The following is a 16,271-nucleotide window of genomic DNA, read 5'->3' as shown; positions in this document are numbered from 1 at the left end:
GCAGATCCGCCAAATACGCGAGTGTGAAAGCAGCCTTATATTGAACTCCACAAAAAAGCATTTCTGTGAAAATGGGGAAACAAAATGAAAGTATTTGCTTGCAGCTAGCTGCTTTTGAGGTGCACCTGCCCTTCTGATAGCAGGCTCAGCCACAGCTCCTGTCTCCTCTCTGTCTGTCAGCTGCCCTGCTTCTCTCTATTGTACCCAACACACACAATTCTTCTTTGGAATCCTAGCCTTTCCCTTCACTGTCTCTGTCAATAAGCTTCAATGATTGATTTCTAACTCCTCCTGACTCCCTAAGATCGTGTTCCTATAAGACCCACCCACCCTCATTCACAGCCTGTGACTGCCGCAGCACTGATTGGCTCATCCAAGTTGTCTTGGAGCCAATCAGGACAAGCCCTCCCCCAAATCCTCTCAGGGTCATGGGAGAACCCTTCTTCTTCCTCCCTAGTGCTTTTTTTATAGCCAACATGTGCACTAAAATGGTGCCATTTTAGTGAATTCATCCGAAACGAACCTGGACAAATTTGAGTTCATCTGCCTTCTTAAAAATTGCGAAGTCCGGACCGAACTTGGTTCGCTCATCCTAACCTACAATGATAAATCCCCCTTCCCCTGCTAAGGTATTCTAGATTTGTTGCACACAGTTTAGCGATTCATGTTTCGCAATCATTGTATTTCAAATCTCCAAAAACTGGATCATATCACAGCTTCCTGTTAGCTCAAAGTAATCTGAAAAGCTTTTCACAGTGTTCTGGTATATAACAGTTGGTCATGTAACTGGGACATTCTACCATCTACGAGTTTGGATTTCTGCGGTCATCACCTATAGTCAGCGCTTTGAAGAGCGGCGCTGTTAATTCATGACACATTTGTTTTTTAATTCTTCCCCACCATACCATTACATTAGAATTAGATCATTACCAGCTCAACGAGCAGCACGGTTCATCAGACACCGCAGTACAGTAATTGGAAGGCAGATGTATAAATTAATAGAGGATTAAGTGGAGGAGGAATCTGGTCCAATTTTTTGCACTACATGTCTATTCTTTATGCATCTGGGGCATATCGCTTTATGTTTTTCTTTGAAGTTTAGAACATTGCTCATTTTAAATTCCCTTGTGATTTGCTCCAAACAACTTCAGAATAGCCGCTCTCCCTACAATCTGGTTTCATTGCTGGGATAAATTATCCTATTCATTATTTCGGTGTAATTACAATTCTTCTTTTGAACAGAAAACCTATATTATTTTTAATTACTAAAGTGACTCTATATTTCTTGAAAAGAAATTAATAAGTTATGTTGTATACATCTTGTGGTTTGTTGCTAAGAAGCAGTATCATGCCTAGCAGCATAATATATATATATATACATGGAGGTAACTACATGTGCAGCTTTGTCTCTAGAATATCACAGGCAGAATCCCTTGAAGCCATAATAAGTTATACTGTACAGTCGGCCATTGAATTACTCATTGTGGATTTGGGTCATCCTGTCCCTATACACAAGGCTGTTGAACCAACTAGAAAAAGGATTGAAAAAACATGGCTGCTTTCGTCCAACCAGAAAACGGTGCCACCTCTGTTCAACGGTTGTTTGTGATATTGCAACTGTCTTATGTCAATGGAGTTCAGATGTGACTGGTGTGGTGCTGTTTCTGGAAGAAAGCAACCATCTTACTCTAATCCTGTACATCCCCTTTTATCTATGATGTAGTTTGGATATGATGTCTTGATTTGTGGCTATTCCAAGTGTATACATAAAAATCTAGAATTTGTCATTGCTTCTCTTTTTTGTTTGGTTTGTTATTCCTGTTATGGATCTAATAATGCAGTACGGTTATCTATCTTTTGTAATTCTTGATGTGTCACTTTTATCCGCAGCCTCATTTTAGACCGTAGGAACCTCAGATCTCTGTCATTTAACCCCCTTAGATGCAATGGTCAGCAGTGACCGAGGCATCTAAAGTGTTTGACGAGGGGAGAAGGCTTCCTCTGTCAGGCTGTTGCCCTCCCCATGACATGATCACAGGATGCCAGTGAGTTACAATGGCAGTCCAGCGCCACAAAGACCTCCGATTCGTCAGAGATGTGGCCTCATAAGCTGCCTGTCTGTGGCTCTGACAGGCAATAAGGCTTTTGAATACTAAATATTCAAATGATCAAAAGATCATGCTTCATTTCCCCCAGGAGGACAAAAAAGGAAATTTAACCTAACACTCAGTGACGTATTATTATGTCATGGAGCGTTGGTACTCAGTGCCATAATGGTACTTCATGGTGATGGCATGGACTCAGGCCCTGGGCTCAAGCCACCTCTTGCAGGCATTGACTGTATTATATAGCAGGCACCTGGCTCTCACTGTTGGGATTGGAGATAACTCTGATACCAGCAATTTAACTCCTTACATATCACAGTCAATAGTGACTGCAGCATTTGAGCAGTTAGACAGATGGCCGCTGAGTACTTGGTATGGCAGCCAGCAACCTTCTGAAGGGCACTAGGCCTGCTCTGTCACAACTGCTAATACATCCTGCCTCTGGTCAGCGATCATACAAGCAATCAAAAGAGGGGACATAACCAAAAATTCATTACAGTTTTAAAAATATTTAAAAAAAACTTGAAATATTAAAGGACACCTTAATAATCACCAGGGCCAAAATTGTCGTGTTATGGTCACATTGTCTCCCCAACAAATTGAATAAAAAAATGTTTAAAAAGTCCCATGTATTAACAAATGCCAATGGTTCTATCGCTAAACCAGGCAACAAGGATTAGATGGGGCAGCTTTCATACATTCCTCTACAGAGATTGAATGGACTAGATATTACTACATTGATAATAATCCTGGCAATGGGGTTAAAATACAGAATTATACAGACCTAATCAATAAACTTACCTGCAAATTTCTCCAGGACCTACCATAAATAACCCCATTCTATGGAATTAAATACCTTAGAGGTATCTAAGGTAATAACTGAGCGCTGCTTCATATTGGCAGATCCACTTGTAGATTCAGAAAGAGAGTTTTAAGATTTTTACTAACAGACTTATTAGACATAAAGCTGCATTGGTCACTGTTTATGAACCATGTTAACACTTTCTTCAATCTCCCCACCAAAACCTTTCCCAGTAACATGATATTCACATTTAACAAAGAAATCGGTCTATAAGAAATCAGTTATTACTTCTCTGGATTCAGGTTCTGACTCCCAAAAATAAGGATTATATTGAATTCAATTTACAGTAGTTCCTTTAATTTATAGGTTGAGGGAAAAAACTAAGATCTGGAAACACCTTTCTTATCTTTTGCATCCCGTATTGCTTTATGTAAAATAGTGGTACTTCCTCGAGTATTATTCTATTGTGGGAATAGTCCAATATGGATTCCGCCTAAAGTGTTTATGACAATTGATGCTTAGTTATCTGATTTGATATAGAAGGGCAAATGTCCTGGAATGGCTTTCTCACATCTGCAGATTCGAAAATCTAAAGCTGAGCATACTGTTACCGACAATGGTGGTAGAACCACTGTGCCAGCCAACCGGTTTGACTTTGGGGTAAACCTAAGGGCATTATCCTTGTAACCCCTATACAGGGATCTGGACTTTGCTGTAGAGAAACCACCAGACCACTACCTCTTGGAATAGTACCAGTGTGGTTGGCTGCTGACCCACAGAGATCAGAGACACCTGTGCATGGCATCGAGGAAAACAGGCAGAGATCCGAACTGACAGAGTTCACGCAAATCAGTGAAATAATCCTAAGGTCAGGGCAGGTGTCATAGAATCAGTACAGTGAGCAGTCACAAGACAGGTGTCAGGATAACGACTACCGTCACACCAAAACAGGGATAATGCAGGCCTAAACTGCCCAGACCCACTATCCCTACCTACTTGCACGATCACTCTGGGAAGTGTCCAACAACTGTTTGACAATCCCTATACTGCAATATGTGAAGGGCGACACACAATCAGAGACAAACAAACAAACTCAAAGAGAGTAGTCGTATGGAAAAAGGGTCAAAAGCCAGGTGGTCAATTCAGTACAAGTACACCAGAGGCAAACAAGATAATTAAAACCTGCCAAAAAATCAGAACCAGGAGATCAAATACGATATCAAACACCAGACATCAAAAATGTAGTCATAAAATCCAATCCAGAAATCCAAAGCCAGGGGAGTCTTCAATAATCACAGGGAACGGTAGAGGGAGCAACAGGACAAGAAATTCACAGGCACTTGCACACTGCAGGTGCCGGCCTTTATACTGAGAGAAAAGCAGCTCACACAGGCATGCCTGCACACCGGGTGAAGCTGCCACCCGTGCACGCTGACGTCCAGGAGCCCCAGTGTACTTTCTCATTGGCCCGGGGATCAAATGTCAGAGAGGACCGGCCCATATTCCTAGTTCCCCCATACAGAGGCAGCAGCCACCGGGGGGAGCATGACAGTGCTCCCCCTTTCCCGTTCAGGAGGAGCCACTGGACCCTCAATAGTAGCTGGTTTGTCAGGGTGTAGCTCATCAAAGTTTTTACCCATCCGATCAGCATGGACCTCATTAGCTGACACCTATGACCTCTCCTCAGGACCATAACCTTTCCAGCGGACCAGATTGAACGTAATTTATTACAAATCCTTCTGGATTGGGACACAACTTGACCCAGTGATCAGTGGAACCACAGTAGAAACAAAGGGGTTAATTTATTAACCTCCCATAGCAGATTAGCCTAGGCAAGGGCCTCGCCAGACAGGAGCAAAATCACAAAAAACAACTTGGCCCAGTGAGATGAAAACAAATGTGGTAGCAGTTCAAAATAAATAGCGCACTGTTTGAGGATGCCATAACAAAGTTTGGGATTTCCATCATAATGTGTGGGTAACGACAGATGTAAACTGGACAGGCAGAGGGGAAGTTTTCGCTTTGGCAACGGTCAAAGCATTCAGGTGTGTGAACATGTCATGTAGAATATCCAGCAGTCACTCATACTGGTCTTGCAGTTGAACCAACTCCTGGCATACTTTAGGTAAGGTAATCTAAGGTGAGTCAGCAGGATCCATGACCTGTGCGAACTAGTATAGGCCATGATTGTGGAAGCACTATGCCAACCAACCAGTTTGCTAGACAAAAAGGTCTTCTCCTGATGGTCCCCTGGTATTCACCCTTTAATCTCTATATAGGGATCTGGACTTCGCTGCAAAGGAACCACCAGGCTTCTACGGAGAACCGTGGAGATCAGAGACATCGGCAGTCAGGGAAGGTGGTACAGGATCAGAATAGTGAGCAGACACAGGTCAGGAATCGGTCAGGCAAACGGAAAATAGCTCCTTTGCAGGCTCTAGCTAGGTAGAGAGAGACCTAGCAAGATCATTGCACAGGCAAGGACTGAAGGAAACAGCCAGGCATACACAGGAGGAACCAATGAACAACTGGACACAGCCATGGAGCAGCCGTCAGAGAGAAGATTAACCCTAGCAGTTCTGAAGAAAGAGGAACAACAAATAAAAGCTCCAGTTATTTCCATCAGTTATTGTGAGCCAATACCAGTAGTGAAGCCTACTCATAGATTAAGCGTAATGATTTGATTTGCACCTACAGTATTCTGTGTTTTTGACCCACACCTGGTTTTGGCTCACAATAACTGATCTAAACCACTGAACAAATAACTGAAGTCTGAACACAGCCTTACTTGTAAAATTACCTCTGCACAGGTCATAGAGCATGCCTAGAAAACTCTCCCATAGAAGTCAGTCCCGTCCAGACTTTTGTGCCATTGGCCTATGTGGCTTTTGTAAAGCAGTTTTCTTAATGCTTTCTAAAAATGGCCATAATCATGTTACAGAAATAGAATAAATAAATCTGCAATCAGAAAATAACCGGATATGTGTTGCTATCTGGTTTTAACTGGCAGATAACATTTTTGCTGACACATTTCCCTTAAAATGGGGTTTTCAAAGAAACTGAGCTGGGGAGCCTCTATCGGGGCATCCGCTGCCTCTATGGCATGAAAATTCTAAGTTGCTTCACATAGGCTAGCATCACAGACCTGAAAAGTCTACCCTCTGTAGGTCCAAAGATCTGGGAGAAGTACTCAAATAAGTACTGTAACTGCTATGTATATCTAACATTGATTATTACTTTATCTATGTGCACATCACACACGCAATCTGATATACCTTTCTAGGGTCTCCATATTGCACTTGTTTTTTGTTTGTATAAACCATACACGCATGTGTCTCGCTCCATCTAGTCCTTGAGATATTTATCTTAGGGTGGGGGGTGATAATCTAAGGTTGTCTCAATTTACCAACTATCCCCCATTTGTTTCTCTATAGTAAGAGCCCCTGATGAACCCCAGGATAAGACCCCCTGGGGAGAAATGTGTTGAGTCAATAGCTAATATCCTGAGGCATCAGAACAATAAAAATCCTGCCTTCCCGTTTCATGAGTACATAGGTATAGTAGTGTACAGAAATCCCCCTTCTTTACCTGGATACCCGTGTGCACAGGGTTTTCTAGGGACAACAAAGAAGACTGTGGGGCTCGCCCTTGTCAGGGTGGCAGTTCCACTCTTAGGTAGGGTAGAATAGGGACTTTGTCGTTTTTTTTGTTGTTGTCTGTGCTTCACATAGGCTAGGAAGGGATTTTTGCATTTGTATGAAGATACACAAGACACAAATAGTTCATTTCAGATATTTTAATGAAATAACGCCGCTCTTCATACATTCTTCCTGTCCATCGAGAGTATACATTTTAATCTTAATAAAGATAAAGAGTCCTTTTAAAATTTGCTGATGATTACAAATATCGCTTAATTGGTCTTTCAATTTCTTTTTGTATAGACCAACTCAGTATGTAGACCACCAGAGATGCCTGGACCAGAGGACATGGCCCTTTAATAGTGATATTTATGCTTCAGTATATATAATAAAGAATTCATGCTAATAGTAATATTCAGTACGATGCATTTCCTTATACATTCACATTATACAATATATATAGCTATATAATATAGTCAACATTTCTCTGTGTCTTTGCTCTTGTAAATAATCTGACATTTTTAGTTGCAGACATTTAGGAGTAAGAAAATAGCTTGCCCTTTGAATACAGGTAAGAGTCTACGCTGCTATTTGTGTATTATGGGGAAAGGGTTCTCCCACCATATGCATAACAAGAACCAACTGGAAAACCAAATTTTAGGGAAAAAAACGGTTCCTTTTTCCTTTTTATTTTAGAAACTGCGCTATTCCTGTCCATTGGCTGATTTTGGTATTGCACTTCATCCCTATTCAAGTTAATGATGCTGAACTGCAATACCAGATACTGCCAATTTACAGGGGTGGTACTGTGAAGAAAAAGAGCAGTCCTTTTTTTCCCCCCTAATCCTGGACAACCCCTTTAAGAACCTGTCACTAACTTAAAGATAGTCTATATTAATGAAGAAGAAAATCAGCATTTTCTCCCTGTAAAATGTCATTACAGTTTTGAAGAAACATTCTTCCACTGTCATCAATGAAGAACAATCATGCTTATCATAACTTACTTTCAACCTTTGACATTGAATCCATAAATCCATATGCAGTTGTTGAGGGTGCCAAATGTGGCTCTTTGCGGTTCTGGCAGTACTCTTTAAGAACCAAATTATCCTAATATTCAAATAAAAAAATACATGTAATGCTAAAAGCAAAAATTGCTGTCAATGTATCGAAGAAAGGCACGAAAGATGAAATGATTGTGTATTGCTGTCGAAACGATGCTGCATCATCTCTTTGGTGGTTCACTGTGTGTCCTCTAAATGTCTCGTTCTTTTTCTCCCTTATGGAGATGAAGAATGCTGAATTCGCATCATTGAGGTCTGTGCATGTGGGTCAGTTTGATGGGTCTACTTTGTGATTGTTTTATAATATGTGATGACCATCCAAGAGGATCTCTCTGGAGGGAGGAGGAATTAGACTCTCTCTAATCCATTTACATATGCTGCAAGAGGTACATGCCGTAGTGTAATTCCAACTCCGGTAATCTGAGTTCAAAGAAAATGCTAGCATCATACTTGTCATGTGCAGATATGTCAGTGTCCTATATATATTGTTCTGTATCTTTCCATTTCTACTCATTCATTTCACAGTCACAGGGATTTATGCGTATCAGTAGCTTTCATTGCCTGCTCCTGGTTACTATACAGGATACATGGGGAGTGCAAGTTGAGCAGTCTGTCTGTTTCTGGAGATTAGGACTTCATGGTGCAAATAGGTACCACAATCACTAGGATTACTGTACAGGCAGCTGCGGTGATGAGTGCCGCCATCTTGCAGACCTTGGCTCGCCGGAACTCTGCTTCCTTTCTCTTCAGCAGAGAGTCATAACCCGGAGTGTAGATATCTTCCATCCAAAACTCCAAGTTATTTGGGTTAAGAGACTCCTGAGCCTGTAAGGACATAAAAAACATTACACTATAGAAATTATAGAAGAACAATCTTCAGACTCTGACTGCTCTTTTCTATACAGCAAAAACGTATTAAAGGGGTTCTCCGGGCTTTTAATACTGATGACCTATCCTCAGGATAGGTCTTCAATATCAGATCGGCGGGGGTCTGACACCCAGCACCCACGCCAATCAGCTGTATGAAGGGAAGGCACATGCAGTGTGCGCGTGCCATCTCCCTTCTCTCCATAGACATAGCAGCAGCGAGCAGGAAGAGAGAAGGGAGACGGCGGACACGTGGGAACCAGCCTTGATGACCACAGTGATGGGGAGCAGGTAAGTATGATTCTTTCCATTGCGGAGGCAGCAGGCATCCCATTATAGAAGTGCTCATTAGTACCGGAGGACCAGGAAGCAGTGAAGGCTCTGTACTCACCACTTCCTGGTCCTCGGCTGTCAGCTGTGCTGTGGCTGCGCACAGTGTGAGGGCGCACGTCAGGTCACAGTACAGCCGACGGCAGGAGGAGTGCTGAAGTTGAGGAGTGTCCAGAGCAGGAGAGGTAAGTGTTTTATTTTATGTGCTCTGTGACATGGGGGCTGATATGAGGCAATGGGGGCTGATAAGAGGCATGGTGGCTGATATGAGGTAATGGGGGCTGGTAAGAGGCATGGGGGTCTGATGAGAGGCATATGGGGTCTGATGAGAGGTATAGGGGCTGATGAGAGACATGGGACTCTTATCTGAGGTCTGATTTAGGGGTCATTCACATTGGGGTCTGAGCTGAGGTCTGATTGGGGGTCTGATCTGAGGTCTCATTTAGGGTCTTATGAACATTTGGGGTCTGTTTGGTGGTCTGACCTGAAGTCTAATGAAAAATATTTTTTCCTTATTGTCCTCCTCTAAAACATAGGTGCGTCTTATGGACCAGTGCGTGTTAGAAGGCAAAAATACTGTATTTATTCCTGGACAAACCCTTTAAACAGAACATTCTGTAAACTTTGCTACCATTCTTACACCCTGTGTTTGGTGTCCCTTTCCAGCATGCTTACCTCTGGGACTGCAGTTTTTCCATTTCCATTTGTGTGGTTGATCCTTGAGCTTTAATGCAAAGGTTTTTACGTGTGATAATACATCAGTGGCACAATCATAGCTTGCTGTTTTTAAATTACCTCATATCATTTATAATGTTGTCTCTGTATAACATAACTTAGGCTTCTTTCCCACTAATGTTATTAGTCCCAGAAGGATTTTCCGGCAGAGAAAAGCCTGACTGACCTGTATGGATCCGGCATTGCTGGATGTGTGAGTGAATGTGAATACAGTGCATTTAGAAACTCTGTAGACTCTTTAAATTTTTTTCACATTTTGATGTGTTGCAGCCTTGTGATAAAGTCAATTTTTTTTTGTTTTTCCACATCAATCTGCATTCAACCCCCCTTAATAAGAAAGTAAGAGAATTTTAGAAATGTTTGCAAATTTATTTAAAAAGAAAAAACTAAAAATTGTCATGGACATAAGTATTCAGACCGTTTGCTATGACACTTGAAATTTCGCTCTGGGGGCTCCCTTTTCTCTTCTTTGAGATGTTTCTGCACACTGATTGGAGTTATCTGTGGTGAATTCAGTTTACTGGACAAGATTTTGGAAGGCACATCCCTGTCTATATAAGGTCTCACAGCTGACAATGCATATCAGAGCAAAACCCCAAGCCATGAGGAGGAAAGAACTACCTGCACAGCTCAGATACAGGATTTTGTGGAGGCACAGATCTGGGAAAAGGGTACAAATTTTATATATTTTTTTTTTTGCTGTACTGAAAGTTTCCAAAAGCACAGTGGCCTTCATAATTGTTAAATGGAAGATGACTGTAACAACCAGGACTCTTCCTAGAGCTGGCCGGCCCACTAAACTAAGTAAGGGTCCATTCACACGTCCGCAAATTGCATATCCACAAAACACGGACACCGGCCATATGCGTTCCACATTTTGCGGACCTCTCATGGCTGGCACTATAATAGAAATGCCTTTTCTTGTCCATGTCTGCGGACAAGAATAGGACATGTTCTATTTTTTTTGCGGGGCAGCGGAACGGCTGTGTGCTGTCCGCATCTTTTGCGGCCCTATTGAAAATGAATTGGTCCGCACCCGTTCTCCAAAATTGCGTGACGGATGCGGACCCATTTTACGGAAGTGTGAATGGACCCTAATCTGGGGGTAAAAGACCTTGAGAATACAGGTGACCAGGAATCCAATGGTCAATCTGGCTGAACATCAAATAACCTGCGTGCAAATGGGAGAAGCTCCTAGAAGGTCAACTATCAGTGCAGCAGTCCACTAATCTGGGCTTTATAGCAGAGCTGCAAGAAAGAAGTCTCTGCTCAGTAAAAGATGCATGAAAGTTGGCAAAAAAGGACTCTCAGACTGTGAGAAACAAGATTCTCTGGTGTGGTGAAACCAAAATTCTATTTTTCTCAATTCAGAGCATCAAGTTTGGAGGAAGTCACGCACTGCCCACTTGACCTGATCCAATCGAACATCTCTGGAGAGACCACTAACGGTCCCCATCCAACCTGACAGAGCTTGAGAGGATCTGCAGAGAAGAATGGCAGAAAATCTCCAAATCACCAAACCTTGTGGCATCATACCCAAGAAGACTGGAGACTATAATCACTGCCAAAGGTGCTTTAACTAAGCACTGAATAAAGGGTCTGTATACTTATGTCAACGCAAGATTTTAGTTATTCCTTTTCAATAAGAGATTTTGAACATTCTGTTTTCACTTCCCCTTTTTTTATTTTATCACAAGGCTGCAACATAAAAAAAGGTGAAAGGGTCTGACCTAATAGTAATACTTCTCACAGCTGAGAGTTTGCTACAATGTGTCCAGTCTAGGCAATCCAGACTGATACATTTATGGCTCTGTTCACATTCGTTAAAACTCATTTCAGGTTAATTTGCATATGGATCAAATCGTTTTTTTTACACAATAAAAGCACACAGAGCTATGGGGACTGGGTATTGCGGATGTGCTAGCGGCCATCTAGCAACCCATGTCCTCAGCTCTATACACAAAATCTCGGTGACAAGTTCCCTTTAATATATATGTATATATTACAATTTACCTGGAGATCCAGTGCTGTCAGACGCCCTTTTTCTCCTGAATTGTGTGCATATTCTTCTATAGTCCATGACGGTTGGGTTCGTTTAAGCTCTGCCATGTCTGTTAGGCGCATGTCTGTGTAAATGGGATTGCTTTTCATGTGGGACTTCAAAGATGCCGGATAAGGATGAGGACTGAACACTTGTTCTACCATATACGAATCTCTAGCTGGTTTTGGCATCCTATGCAAATGAGGTATTTCATGCTTGAGATCCACCAGAAACAAATGACGAGATAAAGATACATTATAAACATATTTCACCTGCTTTGTGTTAAAGAAATGTAAGATTACTTAGGCTACTTTCACATTTGTGGCACAGCATTCTAGCAGGCTGTTCCAGGTAGGGTGGAGATCTGGCCTCTCCAGGCAAATATGCTGGAATTCGGCACGCAACGTTTTTTGTCTGACCGAATCCTGGCATTCTGTGCTAGAACAATCTTCCGGAAAGGCTGTACCGCAAATGCAAAAGAAGCCTTATGTATTAGTTCTTTTACCTCTTTTGATTTGCGATGCCAGTCTCGACTTGATCCCCCTTTATCCTTCTTTTCTTCCTCAGATACACTAGGCTGTTTAGGGAATCCCCAAGGTCTAGATTCATGCTGGGAGTTTCCGGGTTTAGACTCACTGGTATTAATATCTTCAGTTAATGATCGGACAGACCTTTGTGAGAAAAGGTTTTTTTTCATGGCTTTAACTCTGAGACTTTCAGTGGTAGCATTTGTAATGTCTGGACAACAGCAGTCAGGTTTGTCCACATTCCCATTGTGGGATGTATTTTGATCTTGGAATGGACTTGGTGAAGTTCTTGCACTGGAAATGGCATCACTATGAGGTTGACTTTCAACTTCTAACTTTGCTTTCTCTGGGGGCTGTATTCGCTCATCTAGCTTATTCAGCTTGGCCAAGACTTGAGATACTTCATCACGTACACCAGAAAGTGACTCTAACTTTTTCTCAATCTCTCCAATTCTTCTGACTAACTTTCTGACACTACTTTTTAGTTCTTCTTCTTCCAAAGTTTCACCCCGAGGGCCCTTGGTTGGTTTACTGTTTGCCCTGCTTGATGCATGCTCTGGAGAACTATCGTTGTCTGCTCGAGGAATTTGAGATAAGGAACCACTACTATTGTAGCAAGAGGATTGAGGGATGCCAGATGATCCACAAAGACTCATATCATCTAGGAATCTGAATATGTCACTAATGTCATCACTAATGATTTCAGAGTCTGCTTCAGACTGGTTACGAGCCCTGCCTTCTATATAGCGGCTGCAGTTGGATGGGATGTTTGATTCCTTTCCTTTTTTTGCATCGGTTTGTTCTGTCTGTGTACCAACACTTTCGGTCTTCTCTACACTAAATTGACAGGATGGAGTTTTTGTGCCCTTGTCTCTGAATCTCCTTAAGGCCTCTTGTTTTTCAACATCTTGAGGCTCACAAAATTTCTTTCCATTATTTTTCAATGCTAGATCTGGTAAATAAGAATGATGTCGCTCTGGTACAGAAACAAAATTTGCTGTTGCTAAGCCAGTGCTTGGGTAGCACATAGCTTCTTCCTTTCTATTAAAAAATGACCGTTCAAAATCTGGTACCTCTTCAGTGTTTAAGCTCCAGCTTTTTACAGGTTTTCCTATAAGGTGTCTGGGCTTATTAATAAACCTTTTTTGATCTTGCAATCCCGAACCAGTTGTTGGACCAAAATATGTGGAAGCCTGAAGATCATCCAGGCTTTCGTGCTTTGACCTTCGAAAGTCCTCTGAAGAGGAGTATGCTGTATTTAGATAGTGAGAGCTGTATGGCATCTCAAAACTGTGATTGAAAAAAACTGTCTTAGGACTTATTTTCCCTTCATTCTTTTTCAATGATACATTAGGTGACATTCTAACTACATTATGGAAATCATCCTTAAAAACATTTCTTCTCTGTCCACTGGAAGCTGGAAGTCTGAACGGCTCTTCACTGGGTGTAGGTGGCAGTGATTCTGTCTCAGATAATGGCTGACTGGGGAAGTAGGTGCTTTGCATTTCACAGGATTGCGGTGTTACCATAGGGTATGAGTCCAAAGCTTGCAATCTTTCCAAGGAAGCTGCCCGTTCATTTCCGTCTTGCTTAACTCCTAAGAGGAAATTTGGCTCAGGGAGAAATGTATGAAGTCCCTCACACTCTTCTTTGTGGCAGTTGGAGGACCTGGTGATGGAATAGCTCCGGTTGGTATCTCGTTTCTGTGCTTCTTTATGTGGGGCTATATCTTTTCCACTGTAAACATCTGTGTCGGACTCCATTCCTTCTTTCTGCTGAGACTGCTGTTGGATGGGCAACTTTTCTTTGGCAGTCCCATCATTCATTTGTATCAAATTAAATATTGTGACTATATCAGCAGCTGCTATAATTTTTTTGGATTGTTGATTCTCTGCGGCATTTCTCATCTTGTCTCGGAAGAGACTTGCTGGAAAGCTGGGATCTTGACAGGCAGTGTAGTAAAGGAGACTGCGCAGCTTTGCAAGTTCGGGTAGTTCATATCGGGAACATAAAGATTTACAGAGGTCTTGGTAAGAAGCAGAATTTTGCTTTGAGTCTAAATCTTCTAGAATCTTCACAAGAAGATAGGAAGGGTCCTGGGCATCACTCATGGTGACAAATGTCTATGTTCCTACAAAGGGTAACACAATAACATTATAAAAAATTTACATTATCTTGCAGTTAACAAATTTACAAAATAGTTTTAAAATTTAACTCAACCTAAATAGTATTACTAAATTTAAGCCCACTCATACCCATGGGGAAACTTTATGTCACTATGTAACAGCTTTCTCATACAAAACAGCTGTGGCTCTGAACAGTCACACAAAAATCATTTGACTTGATGGGGGTCATTTACTAAAGACCAGCGTTTCACACACCAGTCTTAGTAAAAACCCCAGTGGAGTACCAGTTTACCAATTTATTAAGAGGCACATGAAGTATTATTATCTCAGGAGCTGGAGTAAATTTCTGGTGTAATGTGCTCCAGTTTTTTGGAAAAGTGGCGAGTGTGTAAAAGTGCGAGTGCGTAAATGTCGCAAATTTTGTCACAAACTGGCATTTGTGACAAAATGTTTGACATTTCTACTCCAGTATTCTGGCGTAGAGCTATGATAAATGACCCCCATTGCACCTATATAGGAACTATTTTTATGTGAAAGGAAATTCACTGGTAAAGTCTTTGTTGCCTCCATGTAAGTTATGCGGACACAGCAAGAGCTTAACGGGGCTGTACTATTTATAAAAAAAAGAAGGAATTGTGATAAAATAACTAAGAATACTCACCTATTTAACCCCCCCCCCCCCCCCCTTTATCTACATCCAGCACTGGCACTTGGGTCCTCCCTATGGCTGCAACAACAACATGTTCATATATCCTGGAAACCACTGCAGCCGTTCACTAGCCTGACTGGTATACGGCATATGACCCCTGAGGCCATTGTCATGTGAAGTATATCAGCATGTCACCACTGCGGCCCCAAAAAAAAATCCCAATGAGGAGGTTGGGAGTGGTGGCGCTGGAATTGGTGGGCGATAAAATGTCATTTTGTTAATGAAAATTCCTGCATGAGGCATATCTTATTTATAACTTGACAACCCCTTTGGAGTTCTTATCCCACTACATACATGTATGCATATTGTTTGATATCTCATTCAGAGGATTATATAAAAATTTGCGTCTTTTTAGTTTAAAAAAGTTTAGCAAACAATTACAGTTGCTTTTTAACTAAAGTTTTAATGTGGCATTCAGAATATCCTGGATGCAGCGAAACTACAATGATAATATTATAATATTCTTTTATGCATTTTATTGTTAAATCTGAATATAAACATGAAACTATTGCATGGATCAATTGATAGTCCGTGACATATATATTGCACTTTCCTGTGCTTGCACATACTGTATCTTGGTTTATATGAGTCCAGCAAGAGCATAATTACCATCTCTTTGGACTGTGGTCTTGTGCACAGGAGCATACTATCAATGTAGTAAACATCTATAATGCGGTTTCCATAGCATGCTATAGGCTCATTCTGTACCTCCATCTTATACAGACTTTCTAATGACAGATTGACGGCGACAGAAGATTTTCGTTTCTCATGAACTACATATAGTTGCATCTCCATAAATTAGAAAATCATCAAAAAGTTAATTTATTTCAGTAATTCAATTCAAAAAGTGAAACTCATATATTCTATAGATGTATTACACACAGAGTGATCCATTTCAAGCGTTATTTCTTTTAATGTGGATGATTATGGCTTACAGCTAATAAAAACCCAAAAGTCAGTATCTCAGAAAATTTGAATATTATATAAGACCAATTAAAAAAAAAAAAAAGATTTTTAATACAGAAATGTTGACCTGCTAAAAAGTAGGTACTCAATACTTGGTCGGGGCTCCTTTTGCATGAATTACTGCATCGTTGTGGCGAGGTATGGCGCACTGCTGAGGTATTATGGAAGCCCAGGTTGCTTTGATAGCCACCTTCAGCTTGTCTGCATTGTTGGGTCTGGTGTCTCTCATATTCCTCTTGACAATACCCCATAGATTTAGGTCGGGCGAGTTTGCTGGCCAATCAAGCAGAGTGATCCGGCATTGCTATGTTAAAGATAATACAACCGGATCCGTTCATAACGGTTGTATTATCATGACGGAAGT

The 16,271-nt window shown here is 41.4% G+C and overlaps 1 protein-coding gene across 1 annotated transcript; it reads right to left on the bottom strand.

Annotated features, from left to right (window-relative positions):
* Window positions 1-8,233: 8,233 nt before the first annotated feature.
* Window positions 8,234-14,217, bottom strand: MINAR1 (membrane integral NOTCH2 associated receptor 1). Its single transcript, XM_040414373.1, has 3 exons — window positions 12,086-14,217; window positions 11,552-11,807; window positions 8,234-8,431 (listed from the first exon to the last, which is right to left on the bottom strand). Exons 1-3 carry the CDS (start codon window positions 14,215-14,217, stop codon window positions 8,234-8,236), a joined length of 2,586 nt encoding a protein of 861 aa, XP_040270307.1.
* Window positions 14,218-16,271: the final 2,054 nt, after the last annotated feature.

This window comes from Bufo bufo, chromosome 1, assembly GCF_905171765.1.
Source record: "Bufo bufo chromosome 1, aBufBuf1.1, whole genome shotgun sequence".
Taxonomy (NCBI): Eukaryota; Metazoa; Chordata; class Amphibia; order Anura; family Bufonidae; genus Bufo; species Bufo bufo.
This window is presented reverse-complemented; position numbering and strand designations above follow the sequence as displayed.